Raw genomic sequence first — 19,856 nt, 5'->3', positions numbered from 1 at the left:
ATATTAATAAAAAGGGAAGACAAAGGTACAGTAGTTACATTGCAAAACAGGGGGTTTACCCGAAAATATATGTTTTAATTTGTTTAATCCCAGTGGGACAGAATCCTCTTTGCAGATTCTTTTATAGTGGTAGTGGATGGGATTTTTTTTCCCTTCATAGCCTCATTACAGCTATATAAAGTACCACAAAAAACACATCTACGTGATATTAATAAAAAGGGAAGAAAAATGTACAGTAATTACATAGCAAAACAGTAGTTTTCCCCCCGAAAATAAATGTTTTAATTAGTTTAATCCTCTGGATCAGAAAGAGAATAGACCGCGCATTGCATCCTGGGTAGGAAGAGGACAGAACTATAATCCTAACCTCACATAATAGGCTGGCTTTTCGTAATTCTGCCCATTTAAAATATATGTACCCAATCGTGACTCTTAGACCATTGATATGGTCCATGTGAACTAGTTTGTTGAAGCTTATTCATTATGATGAGCGAGATCACGGCCGAGATCGCGGCCGTACCGGGCGATCGCCGTGTCGCGCACTGCGGACAGTTTTGAAAGCCACATTTAACATTCTCCACTGCACAAACTCCACCCCCGATAGCAAAAAGTGAATGTTTTTTTCTGGTTGGCCAGTCAGGGAGTCTCAGGGACCAATCAGAAGGCTGACAAACGGTCTATTAAGAACCAGGAAGAGGTTATAATTATTGTCAAAAAAGCGGGCTTTGACTTAGTGCAGTGGTTCTCAACCTGTGGGTTGGGAAAATTATTTTGGGGGTCCCCAGATGATTAACTTGATGTGCAACATTGTTTTCTCACTCAACAGAAAACAAAACAACATAAAGTTTAAGTGTATAGAGGGTATCTGCACATTTCTAAAGTGACAATTTAAGGAAATGTACAAATTAAACATTGGCCAAATTGTCAAATATTAGAGGCAGAAATTGTGAAAATTGCTGATCTACATGCTCACAACGCCGTACGGGGCTGAGGTTACAGGTGTGACGGCGAGTGGGCCCAAGAGGCTGCTGGGAAATACTATCAGCGGAGATTGAAAGAGCACGAACCACAGTGAGTCCAAATGTCTCGGACCGTGGGACCAACATAGGCATGCACTGACAGAAAAAAAAAAGGACCAACAGGAGAGAGACGCTGTGATTTGCTGCCTATTAGTCAGAAGAAGAATCAGTGTCGGGGATATAGATTACATGGAAAACAACGTGGGTGAAAAGCAGGGGAGAAAAAAAGCGATAGAATCATCATCATCATCATCATCATTATTAAAGGTGCGTTTATTTACCATCTGTGCTTTGTCGCGCTCTCCATCCTTGAGACAACAACCAGGGTGGGGGAGGGGGATGGGGGGGGGGGGGGGAGATAGAAAGACAAAAATAACAGATATAACTTTTCCCCAGCACTAAAAAACAAAACAAAAAACAAGCTGCTGTTTCAAATCAAACTCACGACGGCACATCACTTTGAACATGGTTTCACTTAATTGCATTCCACAGCTTTCTCCCCTGGGGAAGAAGCCGTGATTCACGTTTGGCAGGGCCGTAACCGACCCCACCGATTCTACAAAATGTAAACAGTTTTCTGAAAAACGTAATGCTAAATGCTTAATTGCTATATATCAGTATTGCTCACACTTTTTCATGTCAAGGACCCCCAACATAATATGTATTTGTCTGTAGGCCCCCCCATCTCAAGGTATTTTGTCCCAGAATCAAAGATTTGAGTTAAAAAATGTTCACTTTGTCAGAAAAAATAAAGTCCATTCAAATCTAAGTTCTAAAATGACATGGATGCTTTCCTGGTTTTAAACGTGACAAGTCTCGTACAGCATGGGTTCTCAAAGTGGGGGTCCGGCCGGTAGGGACCCCTCTGGGTTCCTTGAGGGAGTCCCGAGCTAAATGAGGAACAATTTAACCACATAAACCCTTTTTTTTTTTAAATAAATACTTTTTATTGTCTAAATACCTTTACCTTGACCAAATGTCTCACAAATAGGCGATCAATCGTTGTGTGCTATTGGATCAAAAATGTTAGCAAGGCAAACCTCCTCTTGTCTCTGGCACAAAATCTTTTTTTTTTGGATGGGAGTTTGCAGGCCAAATGCAGTACATATCAATTTGGGGGTCGTTGCACATTAAAATATTTGAGAACCACTGTCTTTACAGCAAAGAACAAAACATACTGTATATTGCCATAATATCACGCAACTCGTTCATATCGGCTATTTATTTGGATGGAGCATTTCATGATACCTAACAAAAATACCCATAAACCCTCCTCAGACATCTGAAGGTGTCATTATGTGTAACCACGCTGAAAAGACCCAACACTAAATCAATATCGTCCATGTCTAAGAGAGCAGTGGTTCTCAACCTTTTCAGGTCGACTCATGACCCCCCCAAATAAATCATATTTGAACTGGGGACCCCCCACCCTTATAAGCACTTGGAATGTTCCCACCCATTCACTCAGATCAGCCAACACAGGGAGGCTGACAGAACCCTCGCTAAAAACCCCAGGACAAAAATCCACTCGTCCTAGACAATTTGCCCTCCTGGCCCCCAAACTGTGGAATAAACTCCCTGTCGCACTTAGAACTACAAACTCACTCCCTAGCTTCCACCGTGGACTGAAGACTCACCTCTTCAGACTCCACCTAAACCCATAGCACTACTGTAACACTCACCCTTACCTCAATGATCATACATGAAGCTAGATAGCATTTGTACTGATTAGGCACATGGTCTACCTATGTTATTGTTTTTCTAGATTGATATTCCTATGCATTTCTTATATTGTTGTTAATGTAGTACTGACATATTATCTTGCTTATTATAGTGATGTGTAGCCTATTACCTGCTTATTGTAAATCGCTTTGGATTAAAAGCGTCTGATAAATGCCTAAACTGTAAACTGTAAACTGTAAACTGTAAACTGTAAACTGTAATGTAGCAGTTGAGGTGTTACATTGGATGGATGCTTGTCTGCAGCCCTAAAATCACAACTCCTGCAACAACTGAACATTTGAAGATAGTTGGACAACCACTTCAGAGGCTACTGTACATCTATGTATGATAACAGCATTCTAAGGTTGGCAAGGAATATTACCTCTAACAATAGCCATGTGTTGTATAGAGAATATAGGTTGCTGCCTTCAGGAAGGAGATACAGTGTTCCAGCATACAATAAGGTCAGACTAAAAAGGTCAGGAGTTTGGCCAGGGGTAGGCTGGGCGGTGGGCATTGCTCTTGTCTGTATTAGTATGTAATAATGTAATGTTTCATTCATTTGTTGGTTATGTCAAATATTTGTATACATGTTTTTGCATACATGGCTGCTATGTCGCAAGACACATTTTCAGTGTCATATCATATAATTTATAAGATAAATATTGTGAAAATAGCAGAGGTATTTGTACTTTACTTGAGTATTTCCAATTTCCAATATTCTACTCCACTACATCTTCGGATCCAAATATTGTACTTTTACGCCACTAAATTGAAAACTTAGTTATTAATTACTTTATAGATTGGGATTATTATTATTACAAAACATACATTAACCACTTCAACCCCATTTCGGCCATTTGAAAATTGCCGATCTACAAGCTCACAATGCCTCGCGATGCGGCGCATTATGAGCTTGTAGATCCGCTATTTTCAAAATCTTGACATTCTGCATAAAGAGTGCTTTCTACTTTTGGAACTTTAAGTACATTTTCATACCGGTATACCTTTTGTACTTTTACTCAAGTACATTTTTTAATTCCGGACGTTTACTTGTAACAAAGTATTTCTACATTGCAGTGTTGATACTTTTACTTAAGTAAGAGTACTTTTTCCACCGCTGGTCTCGCTTTTTGCGCCGGCTCTCGAAATGTGTCGGCGGGGTGCGGCTCCAGGAGAAAAGCTGTGACGTCGCATGTCACTAATAAGCGTGTCAATCTGGTGCCAAGCACTGGTGTAAAGTAACTAAGTACATTTACTCAAGTACTGTGCTTAAGTACAATTTTGAGGAACTTTGACTTTGAGTATTTCCAACTTCTTCTCTAGGGCTGTCACAATTATGACATTTTACATGACGATTAATTGTCACTCAAATAATTGCGATTAACAATTTAATTGTGTTTTTGTCGTTGACAATTACATTTCTGGTTGGCTTTTAGGCTCTGAAGTTGCACATGGTAGATATGACACATAACCTAAATATACAAAGACATTACTGACATATTTGACAACTTTATACTTAAAAGAACATTGATAGTGGAAATAGCCGATCTACAAGCTCACAACGCGGCGCGATGCGACGCGTTGTGAGCTTGTAGATCTGCTATTTCCACTATTTTTTACTTTAAAAAAATATATATGAACATTTTTCAACATGGAAACGATTATGACGATTATGAAAAATAATCGCGATTATGTCAAATAATCGCGATTAGACGATTATGTAATAATTGTGACAGCCAGATTATTATTGAAAAACAGAGTAACCACTTCAGCCCTATATGCATTTCGAACCATTTGAAAATAGCCGATCTATAAGCTCACCATGTGTCACATTGTGGTGGCAGTGGCTCAGGGGTAGAGAAACCGTTGTTAGAACACGGAGGGTTCCCGAAAGGTTCCCAGTTCGATCCCGGGCTCCCCCAGAGTTAGCGTCGAAGATTCCTTGAGCAAGACTCTGAACCCCTAGTTGCTCCGGGTGAGCAGGCTGGTGCATTGCATGGTTTCCTCTGCCATCGGTGTATGAATGTGTGCATGAATGGGTGAATTGGATAAAGGCGCTATATAAATGCACCATTTACCATTTACATTGTGAGCTTGTAGATGTGCCATTTTCAAAAGGTTTTTTATACATTTTATACATTAAAAAAACAAGTACTTTCTACTTTTGCACTACATTTTGAAGTACATTTTGATACCAATACTTCTGAACTTTAACTTAAAAGCCTCAGACATGAAAGGGTTAAAAATCCAAGCTGCCGGCCGCCTGCTCCGTCCGGAGCTAGTCTCTTATTTTGAAGGCCGGAAGTAGATCGAGCTAACTAAACGAATTCCTACTAGACGGAGATTCACCCGGAAGTAGTTCTGGTCCAGATGTAAACCGGAGTGGAAGAGGGATCCCTTTATACTTTTGCTATTTTAGTGAGAATCCAATGCCATCCTTGGCATCAAAAGTGTTTTTTGGAGAAAATGGACTATAAAGATGAGAAAGACCGCTGGCTTCCATGTTATGGGCACACTATTGTGTGCACATGGATGCGCGATGATGATGAATCGGCGAGTCCACCCGTGCCAGCACTTTCCAACGGACGGTACGTAGCCCTTGCTAGCTTTACTGTATATACAGTATATATCGTGTGTATACGCGGGATCGGCACTCTAGATACCGTTTAATATTTCACGAGTATTCGCGGGATCGGCTACAAATGAGTTAAGTACAGTTTGAATTTCGGCATTTCTACATTGCAGTATTGATACTTTTACTTAAGTAAAAGAAAGTACTTTTTCCACCACTGTCATGGAGGCCTGTCACTATCAGAGGCCAAGCACACCTGGCTGTGCTCAGCGTCGTTGTCGGGTGGAAACCAAAACCCTTCCTTTTTTTATTATCAAAACAAATTAAACACGATTTGAAATAGTGAGAACAGATCTTATGTTTTCACTACTTTTGTGCAACACTCTCGGATGATGAAGCAGGGCTTTTATTGACGTTAAATAAAAAAAGTTGAAATATGGATTAGGGAGATACAAGGTTTCTCTGCCTGGCGGCAATACTATGCTCTGCGTTCCAGCAATGGAATGTCTCAGATCTATACGACATCCTGGAGACCAGAGTGAGAGAGAGAGAGACAGAGACAGAGATTAGCCGGGGAGCCACTGTGCCAAAATGAGAGAAGACCTGTGATGTCATGACATACTCCAAATTTTTGTTTTTCCTATTAATTTGGTCAATAAGGTACACAGAATGAGAGGCCTGCTCTGCCGGAAACATTGCGAAAAAAATATGCTTTAAGTAGCATGTGAGGGGTCAAACTAGGGGTTCTTCATGATTCTGAATCCATTGCAAGCATTTGGCTTTGCATGAAAAACATTCCTTGGGCTAGATTTCAGCCTCTCAAACCTGTGAAAAGTGATGAGTCATCACTTTTCACCGTTAGTTTGGTCCGTTTTTGCAATGGATTCGGAATCATCAAGAACCCCTAGTTTGACCCCTCACATGCTACTTAAAGCATATTTATTTTGGTGTGTTTCTTTCCTGTATAGTGAAGTCGATGGGACTTTGAGCTTTTGGGCCTGTGGCTCCCCGGCTAGATAGAGAGGAGAACCCAAGACAGACAGACAGAACAGAGACGCAGGGCAGTGGTTCAATGCAGGGCAGACCCCAAGAGACAAGGGGTCATCAATATGTCCGTACACAGACAAATGTGTTCGTGGCAAAGACTTGTGCTTGTCCGTGGCAAATTCTAGACTTAAGTCTCATTCCCACCGGGCGCGATAAAGATAACGATATGTCGGCGTTCTCCTCAATTATGACGGCTTTATCGTTGTGGTGTGGACGCTGCCATACACTACAATTGAAAACACATTTTTTTTTATCGTTATCGCGCCCAGTGGGAAAATGGCCTTTAGTTTATGTGACCAAGAGTTAGTGTGATCACCTCACTATTGCAAGTTCTTTCCTCAACAGACTATTCCTCTACCTCGCCCGGATAGTAAGACAGGTCCAAGGCCTCAATACAATATATCAATGTATCACCTTTGGGCTCTTATTTGAGAGTAGACCTGAGTTCTTCAGTTCTTCAGTTACTTATCAGGATCGCCTCTCTAGAAGGACGATGTAGAGAATAGGGTTCTCCTGAACCTCTAACACAGAACCTCTCGTGCTATAGAGTTGATTAGTGGTCGAAGGTTTCGTACTCTTACACGACTCAGTAATCTTGGTATATTATTGGCAGGGGTATAATATTACAACACAATAACTCAGAGTTATTACTTACAACAACTCACAAGAACTCTAATTACACCACATCGCCTACATCGACTCTTACGACTGTAACGACTGCATGTAACTCATAATGCTAGTGTCGACCTAGTATTTATATGATCGATTATGATGTCACTCCTTCAGTGTGACATCATATCTCCTAATTAGGTCGTTTCCTTTGTAACAGTTTACATAACGGTTCTTATTTTGATCATAAGACCAAATTACCTTTCTTCAGAATATGTATGAAAGGGAACAACACACACCGGCTGCGGACAGGCAGCGCACATATCTCGCCGCGCGGCAACGCTTGGAAAATAGAACAGTGCCGGGCAAGGCGTGAACGACATACAGTATAGTATGCACTGTATGTCACATTATGAGTCAACTATACTAGTGGTTCTCAAGGGGAAGGGTTCCATTTGGCTCCATTTGTACACTCTCAGAGTCTTTGTACACTCTCAGAGTCTGTAACTGTCTCTTAGTTACATGCTGTAGTCATTTCTATGTACATGGCAAAAATAGAATTTTGACAAAAATGTCTGCCACTACCCCTGCTCTGAGAGTGTACAAATGGAAATTATAAAGCCTGAACAATACTTTGTCGCAATGCCGCTGTCGTGTGTTGTGTCGACTTTCTAGAATCTTGCTATTTTCGCCATGTGACCCAGCATGCCACTACTATATAAATGATATGAATTATTTAGACTCCATCCTCCATAGTAGCACAAGCGGTGCGGCGGCAACACTGCTTTCTTGCAGGCAAGCGACACACGTTGTGCGTATAGGGCATACATTAAAGCTTCATCATGCTCTATCAAATACATTCCCACAATCAGGGACGTGCTGGCCATTGGGAAAAGCGGGACAACTCCCGAACGGCCGGTTCATTCCCGGCCGGTCCAGGCCGGCCATTAGGAAAAAATTAAAAATAAAATGTCGGCCTTCGTTCCATTTTGGGGGCTGGGCGGCCAACAAAGTAAATCGTCACTGAAACCTCGTATCTCCAAGTTTCAAATTTATAAATTTTTTCGCAAAGCCCTGCCTCATCATATAAGGCCGTTGCACAAAAGTAGTGAAAACAGCAGATCTACAAGCACACAACGCCTCGCGGTGCGAGGCGTTATGTGCTTGTAGATCGGCTGTTTTCATTAGTTTAAATCATTTTCTAAAATGATAAATACAAAACAAACGGTTTTGGACATACAAGGTTTCCACCCGACAACGACGAAATATAACTCATGTAATTGGCCCCACTGGCTTGTCACTTGTCACGATCTGAAATGGCAAATCTTTGAGTAGCAGCAGCGCTGTAGAGAGAGATCTCTCTTTATAGCACGCAATGAGGGCCTCTGCAACTCTTTTTCCCGAGCTGAATCAGGGGCCCAGCACGTCCCTGCCCACAATTCCCCTCCGCGAGGAGGAGTATAGAGGTTACGCGGTCGCTCACCCAGCCCGCAGGTCTCAGGGGTTGACCCTATTTCTTTTTCCTCTCCTCTCAGCTTTCTCGTGACATTAAATGTAAGGTGAAACGCAAAACGGCACAAAGGTTTGCTTTACAACCAAACACATTAACAATACCATTATCAGCTGTGTGGCTATAGGATGTTCCCCGAGGGGGATGTGATTGTGACATTGTTGAGGCTGGGGTGATAATATACAGGCACTGGTTTTACCTTACTTTTCATGGCCTTTCTGTGTCACCCTCAGCCACTATAAGGTGACAGGGCAACAGGAGATGAGGTTTAGGATGTGTATACATGTACATACATGTGACATACATGTGACATACATGTGACATACATGCATACATGCATACATACACGTGACATACACGTGAGTGTGAATAGATACTTTATACACATATCCAGCGCACATACAGTCCAGTGCATGTATCGTAGGGGTGCAACGGTTAATCAAACTAATTCAATTATTAACTCTTATACTGCTTTGGACGTTAGTGTTCGCCCCAATTCTAGAGAGTGAGCCGCGCCAATACGGCCGTTCGTTCGTTTACCTTGTTGATGTCCTTAAGCTGATGAGGGGTCGCGCCGCCGTGTACTGTAATCACATGGCGAGCAGTGATGGTCTTAAAAATCCGTTATGCGTTAACATCAACGGAGACCAATTCTCTTCCGTGTTGATTTTCTCTGGCCCTGGGGCTTTGTGGCCAATGTGTGTTCCCAATCTATGGCAAGACGGAACGGCCAAATTCACATTAATGGCATTACGCCGCCCTCTGCTGCCTGGTCTGTGAAAGTGCAGACCAGGCAGGCATGAAAGGCAAAAAAAAAAAAAAAAAAGTCTATCAATCTACTATAACGTTGCAAAGGTAAGCCGCTTTTTGATGGCACCAGACCCAATAAATAAATAAATAATCTGGCAGTATAAGAGTTAAAAATCACACCAGTGTGAACCGAGCAGTGGTGTCCATTAATTTCAAGGTTGTGTGTGTGTGTTCATGCGTGCATCAACAGCACCTCTCCGTTCACTAAACGTTATTGCAGGCCTACCTCAGGCTACATACAGACACACACGGACGGATACACGCACGCATACACACACGGCCACACTATGGAGGCGGTGTGACGACCGCTCAATTATTTTTTCCCCCCCCGATAATCGCTAATTTCATGAAATAATCAGTTCATAAGCTATCCTTATTTGGGGATGTCAAAAATAGTGAAATTAGACAAGCTCGTTGTGACTTGTGAGCAACGTCTTAATGCTGATTCTGCCAAGGGGCTGTGGTTTGGCCGGGTGGCAGACGGTTAATTCAATTACATTTTATTAAAGTGTCAAATCACACCAAGTTATCTCAAGACACTTTACTTACTTTTAATAGAGGAGAGACCCAACATGTCCCACCTGAGAAAGCACTTTCTTTTTGCAGGGACAGTGGGAATCTCCTTAAAGGGATATTTCACTTTCAAAAAAACTTTTGGTCATGTTATTGATCATGTATAAACAGTATACAGTGTTGACGGCAGTACAGTGCCTTCCAAACAGTGCTGTATAAATAGCGCCCACTGCTCCTAATAGTTAGGATGGGTAAATGCAGATGTCAAATCTCACGTTCGTGCAAATAGACGGTGACAAAAAACACTCCAAAGGAGAGGGGAAATGATTATTATTATTATTAATATCATTGTATCTCGCTGTGCCTGAAAGCCGTCCAAGGAGGCATCTATTACACCCCTGGGTACGAAATATCGACCACTGTCCTTTGACATTCTAAGTAGGCAGATGAAATGAAGACATTATCGCCGTTGTGCAACAAGCTAAACTCATGCAATTCAAATGAATACGGATCATCAGGACAAAACGTCCCGAGCTAATCTCATGCTAACCATTGTTACTAGGGCACATGATGCGTAACGGCGTGGCCCCCTAATATACCACGCGTGCACATGAATATGTGCATCCGCTTAATGCCTTGTGTAAACACACCGCCGCAATCCATCGCTAAAAAGGGCAGCATTTTTATGTATGGATTGTGTAATGATGTAACATAACCATAACAATGAAGGAACTTGGTGTGATTTTCTGAAGATACATTTTGCCCGGCCCCCATGTCCGTTTGAAAGGCGGGGAGATTTGATCACTTCTGGGGGTGCGGGAGTATGAAAGTGTTACTCAAGATACAAGACATACATGAATTAATAAAAATTGCACTTGTGATATACGTTACCAGTGTTGATTTTGTCGACTTGAACTATGACGATAAATGTTTGTCGACTGCGTTTCTTTCACTGACGAAAACGAAATAAAAACTAAGCTGTGATGACTAAAACTAAGACTAAATATATTGACAATTTTGTCAACAAAATAGAAACTAGACTAAAACGTTGGGGAGGGACTAGTGGAGAAGAGAGTCATTTTATGTTTGGTTGCTCACAACGCGAGGCGTTGTGAGCTTGTTGATCTGCTATTTTCAGCACACAACCAAGTGTAAAATCGGCCATTACGATGCCATCAAGGCCTGCCAAAATACATTTCAGTTGACTAAATCAACTGTAGATTTAGTCGCCTGAAAACGTATGATATTTAGTCGACTAAAATTAGACTAAAACAAACTTTTCAGGTGACTAAATTATGACAAAAATGTAATTACATTTTATTCAAAAGACTTATGACTAAAACTAAATAAAAATTTGCTGTCAAAAACAACATTGATACGTACATTTATTAATCCATCACACCTCTGGTGATGTGCATGTCTTTGTGATTCTCCGATGTCTAGTGATGTCCACGTCAAATTAAAGCATTTGAAAACTAAACTGGTGTCGAAAGCCAAACTCTGTCAAGCTTTGTTCTCTCTAAGCCAAAAAACCCAAGTGTCAGTTATTATTAATTTTCTTCGTTTTTGATTTATAAAAAAAAAAAAAAAAAAAAAAAAAAAAAAAACGTTTTTGAAAAAAAAGAAAAAAAAAGAATGTCCGTCCTGCCCAAATTTGGAGGTGAGCATGCTGACATCACTGATACTAAACCGTGTCGCCACCATGGTAACGGCCGCATGCTGAAACAATGCCCAATTTAGGAGACATTACAGACTGATACAACGGGTATTGCACAACTGGACGTCAATGGTGACTGTTCAGCCCAACTGGGTTCTCCAACATTACTTCTGAGAACTCCTACATTCAATCCCTCATATACTGTGCACACCCCCTGGGCACAGGACTAGTATCAACAAATCGACAAAACAGTAAAAGATTTTTGTGAACAGATGACAGCTTCCTCAACAGTTGTGAGGTTATCTGTTGATGGCAACCAGGGGCGTCAAAAGGGGGGGGGGGAGTGGGACTGAGTTACTAGGGCCCAAGGTGGAGGGGCCCTAGTAACTTTAGCTATTGAAAAATAGCAGATATACAAGCTTGTAGATCTGCTATTTTTGAAAAGTCGTGAAAATGTGTGCAAATCTTTGAATATATGTATTTTTTAAGCAAACATTTGTAACTAAAATTTTGCGTCTGGGGGGTCCCTGGAACTAAATATTTTGAGATGGTGGTCCGTGCGTGGCCAAATACATATCTTGGGGGTTCCTGACATGAAAAGGCTTGAGTACCACTGACATGGAAACATAGGTTTCTTGCACACATTTTCATGATTTTTCAAAAATAGCAGATCTACAAGCTCACAGCGCGGCACTCGGTGCCGCGCTGTGAGCTTGTAGATCTGCTATTTTTCAATAGTTAACATTCATGGGGGGCCCGCAGTGAATCCTTGTACCCAGGGCCTAGAATTTGGTGTGACGCCCCTGACGGCAACAGCCGACGGCGACGGTAATCAAAACCAACCATGTCTTCCGAGCGCAATTAAATTAGTTGTAGTGTAAGTGAGATTTACAACTGGTTGTGTGTCTGACTGGTCTATCACACGATCCAATATCATCCTGGCTCTCACCCAGTGATACGTCTGTTATGGTTCAGATGCTGACTGGCTGTGAGTGTGAACACATTGTGAATGAACTCCAAACAGATTATTAGCGGTAGCAGTAAATCAGTGTGGGACAGCTCCTGGCAACACTTGAATGAACGTGGATGATTCCTAATGTGGAAGACTGCATGGAAATGCGTTCTAAAGCTGCATTGAAAAAAAGTGAAAATAGAATAATCTATAACCTACGATTTTAGTAAGCACGTGTCGTAGCTGTTGGGAAACCTCTTATTTCCAGAACTTTGTGTGTGTTTTTGTAAATTAATTCCCTACTTGATCATACTACAGTCACACATAAGCCTCAAAAGTAGCAGATCTGCAAGCTTGAAGCGCTTTGTGAAGTGACGCGTTTTGAGCTTGTAGATCTGCTACAATTTTTTTTCCTGAAATCCTGAAAAGTAGCTGTTTCAGACTCTTTGTTGGGTTTCCACCCAACAGAGACGGTGTCAAGTGATAAATAGTGTTAAAGCTAGACGCTTGTTGACTCTATTAGGTTAGTAGTTTGTCCTCTGTTGATTAAGTTTTGGATGTGCTACCTTTTCAATTCCTACTTTTTATAGGCTACTGTATGTGGAGTGGATTTTGGGTCTAGTACTCTGCTGAGAAAACCCAAGTAAATTGTCCATTATAAAATGATAGAAATGTACAATTATTTCTTTACTTTCTGGGGCTGTGTGATAAAAAATGTCATACCTCAATACCTCCAAATCAGAATACTGTACCTACATAGCTATGATTGAATTATTCAATCATAGCTATGTAGGTACAGTATTCAATTTGAACATGTCTAGGGTTTCACACTTGTTATTTTATATTAACTGTAGTAACAGGAAAAACAGCACATTATAGGTTAACAGTGCTCTTATTTTTCCACAAACCAGGAAACAGCATTCAGTTGTTTAGACAGATATCTGGTGTTGTGTTTATAGACGGTTATTGCGTCCCCTCTCAAATGAGCACTTGGCCCGGTCGGGCAACCTGAAAGCAAACTTCACCTGCCCAAAATGGGCAACCCTTATGTGTCAATGCCCGTGGCCTAACGCTAGGGGGTCCTTGAAATGAAAACAAAAAACCAAACAAAAGGGTTGAGAATCACTGAGTGTGAACCGACCTTCCACGGCCCTCTTGAAGAACACCTTGCAGCTGCCACAGGTCACCACTCCATAGTGGCACCCCGACGCCTCGTCAGAACAAACCAGGCAGATCTTGTGGGTGGTCCCGCCGCCGGGCTTGTTGGTCTGGCCTGGCGCCGCCGAGCCGCCCGCTTCACCCGCTCTGCCCGACGAACTGCAGAGAGAGAGAGAGAGAGGGGGGGAGAGGGGTTTGTTAACTTTGAACCTGGTGTCCCCATTTTGAGCATGTCATAAGCGTTCAAAAAGTCTGGAAGAGCAGGGAGACCAAATACAACAGCTTTAAGTTAGTTAGCTCAGGTTATAGAAATAAAGCGAATTCTTTGCACACACACACAAACACGCACACGCACACACACACACACACACACACACACACACACACACACACACACACACACACACACAGTATATTATTACGTCCGCACACCGCAAACCGGCACATCAGGCGCCCACTGGCCTACTGGTCCGGGTGCATACACACTTAGGCATTGCCACATACTAGGCATGTATGCCTGGCGGCGTCGCCGGTTCGATTCCCGATCCGGACGACCTGTGCCGCATGTCACTCCCCATCTCTCCCCCCATTTCCTGTCAGTCTACTGTCCTATCAATAAAGGCATAAAAGCCCCAAAACAAATCTTTAAAAGAAAACCGGACCATCTTGTCCATGGATCGTAATGCAAGCTCAATGTCAATGTCACATTTGTTGTGACATTGTTGACATTGTGACATCACACTGTTGTTGACATCACCTCACCAAAGATCGAAACCCTGGATATCTGTGACATCACATTGTGGCATCAAATTCCATCGTGTTTATTTGCGTTTTCATCATCAACTGACTGGGAGGGGAGGAAGAAAAGGGCTCTGCTCTGAGAAGCACTTTGTGGGTCATGTTTTAATTACGTAAGCTCCCGGCAGACATACATACAGCCTCTTACAGTAACAACACTGGCTCATTCATCAACCACCAGGCTTTTGTTCCCTCCCTCCCCCATGTCGTACCATTAACACTCACATTGCGACGCTCGGTTGCGTCTGCGCAGGGGCGTCGCACCAAATTCTGGGCCCTGGGTACAAGGATTCACTGCGTGGCCACCCATGAATGTTCTTCTTCATAGGGGGAGGGGGTTTGACCCATTTAGACTGGGAACGCATTATGACGTGTTATGTTGTGCTTTAACTATTGAAGAATAGCAGATCTACAAGCTCACAGCACGGCACCAAGTGCCGCACTTGCGAGCTTGTAGACCTGCTATTTAAAAAAAACTTGAACATTTGTGTCTTTGAATATTTCAATTCCTACTAAGGTTTTTTGAAAAACCTATGTTTCTATGTCAGTGGTGCTCAAACTTTTTCACATGAAGGACCCCCAATATGATTTCGTTTTGGGGACCCCCCAGAAGCAAAATTTGAGTTACAAATGTTCGCTTAAAAAATACATATATTCAAGGATTTACGCACATTTTCACGACTTTTCGAAAATAGCAGTGAGCTAGTGAGCTTGTATATCTGCTATTTTTCAATAGCTAAAGTATAAAATAATGAAGGCCCCTCCACCTTGGGCCCTGGTAACTCAGTCCCACTTTTCCCCCCACTTGTGACGCCCCTGTCTGCGGGCCCACTGTACGCCCTACTGCACTTCCTCAAACACTGTAACAGCTCAGCTCCAAAGCTCATAATTGAGGCGCGATTCAAAAATAAACACCACATCTGAGGTGGTTATTGGTTCGCTTATCCTCAGCTGACGTTACTGTATCGCAGGCTATAATTAGGCCGAGTTCCAGGTGCTTTACCCAGGGTATAAACGGAGGCTTATCTGGGACATACGGCAATGTCACCGCTGACTCCCAGGGCCCAGGAGTTCAACACTTTTAATTGTGAGAGAGTGGATTTGGGGTGTTATGTTGATTTTGTCGACTAAAACTATGACGAAAAATGTTTGTCGACTGCGTTTTTTTCACTGTCGAAAACTAAATAAAAACTAAATAAAAAATTAGCTGTGATGACTAAAACTAAGACTAAATATATTGATAATTTCGTCAAATAAAATAAGAACTAGACTAAAATGTTGGGGAGGGACTAGTGGAGAAGAGAGTCATTTTATGTTTGGTTGCTCTCCTATGTTGTGTGCTGAAAATATTTTATTTTCAGCACGCAACCAAGTGTAAAATCTGTCATTACGATGCCATCAAGGCCTGCCAAAAATACATTTCAGTTGACTAAATCAACTGTAGATTTAGTCGCCTAAAATCTGAATGATATTCAGTCAACTAAAACTAGACTAAAACTAAAACCTTTCAGGTGACTAAATTATGACTAAAACTAAAAGACATTTTGTTCAAAAGACTATGACTAAAACTAAATCAAAATATGCTGTCAAAAACAAGGGTATGCGCGTGACATCATCATCATACCCGGAAATGATGCCTACCGAGTGGCAAAAAACTACTTTCTGGCCTTGACAGCCCATACATCCAAACTGAAAAGTCCTATCTGATTACATTAAAAGACGTTAAACGCCGTTAAACTCACTTTGCCACTCGATTTGCCATTCACTTTATGCAGGTGCATAGGGGAGAACGGGGTAAGATGAACCGCAGCCTGGGTAAGATGAACCACCCCCTTTATCTTTAAAACTATACACGTGTTGTCATTTTGACCATAACATAAAAACAACTATGATTTCCACTTGGCTGTGGAGTTGACAGACACATGGGCAAAGCGGCAAACATATTTCTACACAAAGTGTTTTTTTGCTGGTCGAAGTACATTTTTTACTTTTATGGTATATGATTTTTATGTTAAAGCAAAAGTACCTAGGTCTAAACGTATATATCATGCATGTTGATGATATTCCATTGTATAAAACTATGTGAATCATTTAGCTAAATATCAGCCTGAAGCATTAAGCTAGCCAGGTTTTGCCAATGGCAAGGCGGCGCGTTAAGTTTTGAAATGGCACATTTGTACTTTACACCAGTGGTCTCTGACAGCAAATCCTTTCAGAAGGGGGTCTGCGGCCCAAACACTCTACGTGGATTAGGGGGTCCTTGTACCTGAAAAGCTTTGAGAGAAACCACCGCTCCAAACTGCACTACATGAAGCTTACATGTTGTTATGGAGAGAGCAGAGCAGGCATTCACACTCATCTGCCAAACAGACAGGCACGGCTGTGTGTGTGTGTGTGTGTGTGTGTGTGTGTGTGTGTGTGTGTGTGTGTGTGTGTGTGTGTGTGTGTGTGTGTGTGTGTGTGTGTGTGTGTGTGTGTGTGTGTCTGTGTAATGCTTGCATAATCCATAAGGAGTATTTCACAGCATTAGAAAGGCTTAAATCTTTCCACCCTAGTTTGCTTTGGCAACACAATGCGCCCGAGCTTATGTGGGCCTTATGTAAGGGGGGGGAGGTGACCTACTATCCCATGTCTTTAAAGTGAAGGCCTATATCATGGGTCTATTATTTGCATTCACGCTGGGGCCGTAAGCAGATGGCATCGCACCACTTAATGGCCGCCGGGCTTTCTGTTGACCTGGAGCGCGCGGGCAAAGTTTGTTTGGCTAACGCTTTGCGGGCTAAGCTGTACCGCCAGGGGCGTCAATTGGGTATGGCAGGGGAATGCAGCTGCCATACCTGGGAAATAAAAGTTACTTTTAAATATAAATCCATGAATGTCTCTTTGGCTATCTGTTCTGGTTATTTTGTTGTTAAATTACAGTAAAATAACTACAAATGCAAAATTTTACAAAATGGTCACTTTAACAAGGTCTTATAATTTAATATTCTCCCCATCTTGACATAATGGTATATTCCCAGGTTCCGCAGGTCAGCTGCACAGGTGCAATTCATTATTGTTAATTGTGGCACGTTTACTAACATGCCAAGTTTGGCTGCACTTGAACAACCGTTCCAAATGAATGTATCATGCCTGTTGCTAAGGTATGGCAACATGACTGGTGTCTTGCACGCGCGCCTGACACGCAAGATATTGAGAGTGTGTGTGTGTGTGTGTGTGTGTGTGTGTGTGTGTGTGTGTGTGTGTGTGTGTGTGTCTCTCTCTGTTGTGTTGTGTTGCAACTGGGAGCACCTGGTCAGTTTCCCAGGGGCATTTAACCACTTTAACGCTGGCCTTGCTATTTTTTGGGCCTGTCATTATAGGCCCCCAAAAAATGCAAAAACTTTCTGAAATGTTCTCAGTTTTATACATAAAATTAAAACTGTTGCGGTCTGTGCTCAAAGTTTTTCTAGGGGAAGGACCCCTTAGCTGAGAGAGAGAGAGTGAAGCAGGGACCTATACTAAATATCGCGATTAAATTAATGTATGTTGCAGATTAAAACCTTTTCAAAGATTTTAGTTAGCGAGTCCGTAGACTTGTTTGACAGCACTATCATTATTTTGTTTACACATCTTTTCTATTAATGTGTTGAAATTCACGTCAATACGTACATTCACACATTTAACCACTTAAACCCCTAATACCTAATAAACTTGACTCTGTAAAGTTGACTGTGTACTCAGTCTGCTGTTTTAGCCAATCTACAAGCTCACAATGTGAAAAAAAAAATGCTAGGGATGCTAGGGTTCAACCGGTTCATGTTTAAAGAACGCAACACAACATTATTGGCGGCCCACCTGTAGTAATTCCGAGGACCCCTAGGGGGGGTGTTTGGCATTATACAACATCTTCCATGCATCACCCAACCACTCAAACATCTGCAGCTGATACTCATAACAATGATTGACACTCCCCCGGGCGCCCAGGAGGCCTTGTGTTATTGTATGTTAAGTAACACACATGAACACCTTCTTCAGCTTAGAAAAAAACAGACCTGTGTTTCTCATTTATACATCGCGATGACTCACAACAACGGCTATGTTTTATGCTGACATTTCTGAACACATACCAACGTCTTTCAACAATGGAAAAAAAGAAAGAAAAGCATATATCTATATGAACACAAGGGAAGCCAGGTGGGGCCTGTGATAAGTAAGACGCCCTAATATAAGGGCAAGAAGCGATTGTGCCCTAAAGGGCGAGGTTGTGCACCATGGGCGCGTGCACGCATCCGCCTGGGTGCCAGCTGACTGCTGGGCAAGCACTGGCGCTTTGGCATGAGATCAACTTTCCCTCTGCGTCTGAAAATAAATATTGGAACTTTGGCTACAGTGTGTGTGGCCACTTCTTTGTCTTTTAAAGACTATTAATGGGATTACTTTGACCCCACAACCTGATTGGTTGTTTAAGTTGGCCAAAATGTGGCCAAAATGTGACCATAATTTCCCAAATATGGAGATGACAGATGTCTGACGTCATAGATGTCTGATGTCATAGACCACACGAGACTGGCTGGCATTATACTGCCCTACAAAGCAGGAGTGCAGTAACTACGTTTTTGGACACACCAACTTATTTGTATACCCCAAAGGTCAAAATAGCCTTTTTGATTTGGGGGGATAAACAATTACCCCAAGAACAGATACAATCAGTGTAATGTCACTTACAGTATAGTATATGCCTACATCTCATTTAGCTGATCAGTTGAAACACTTTCAAACCCATTTCCAGTACATTTTTTGTTTGTAGTTACTGCACTCTGCCTTTGTAGGGAAGTATAGCATGCTAACTTTCCCAGTAATAGAAAGCCTGGAGTTTCTATTAGCTTAGATTCCCCATCAATGATGTCACTGGTAGGCGGTGCCCTCGGAGAGTGAGTAAACACAAATGATACCATGAGCATTAAAATGAGCATTAGTGAGGACCAATTATATGAAGATAGGTTGAAAATGTCGTCCTAGATAAGGATCTAGAGCGAGTCATACTGGTACATGCTTTTATCTCAACACGATTGGTACTGTAATTCTCTGTATGTGGGTGTAAACCAGGCCTCTACTGTATATCTAGATTGCAGCTAGTCCAAAATGCTGCAGCACGCCTTTTAACTGGAACAGGCAAATACGACCACGTCACTCCAGTCCTGGCCGCTCTCCAGCTGGCTTCCAGTTCATTTTAGAATACATTTTAAGATTTTATTGTTTACTTTTAAAGCACGGAATGGGCTGCCACCTCAGTACCTCTCTGAAATCCTAGAAGATTATGTCCCTTCTAGGTCCTTAAGATCTGCATCTCAGAAAAGACTTATAGTGCCAAATACAAACTTAAAATCTAGAGGAGACCGGGCCTTCTCGGCTGCAGCCCCTACATTATGGAACGCGCTACCTCTCCATATTAAAACGGCGCCAACTGTGGAAACTTTTAAATGCCGCCTTATGACCCATTTTTA

General features: G+C 42.1%; 1 protein-coding gene across 1 annotated transcript in view; it reads right to left on the bottom strand.

Annotated features, from left to right (window-relative positions):
• LOC308304164 (glucocorticoid receptor-like) overlaps positions 1-19,856 on the bottom strand; it is a 185,362-nt gene that overhangs the window by 46,808 nt on the left and 118,698 nt on the right. The window contains exons 4-5 of the mRNA XM_080748723.1: positions 13,556-13,731; positions 1,301-1,327 (exon numbers count right to left, since the gene is read on the bottom strand). Of these exons, the coding sequence (XP_080604849.1) occupies positions 1,301-1,327; positions 13,556-13,731 (203 nt within the window). The remainder of the gene's footprint in view (positions 1-1,300; positions 1,328-13,555; positions 13,732-19,856) is intronic.

This window comes from Nannobrachium achirus (genome assembly GCF_963921795.1).
Source record: "Nannobrachium achirus genome assembly, chromosome: 19".
NCBI classification, from domain to species: domain Eukaryota; kingdom Metazoa; phylum Chordata; class Actinopteri; order Myctophiformes; family Myctophidae; genus Nannobrachium; species Nannobrachium achirus.
Note: the sequence above shows the minus strand (reverse complement) of the source record. Positions and strands in the feature narration are given on the sequence as shown.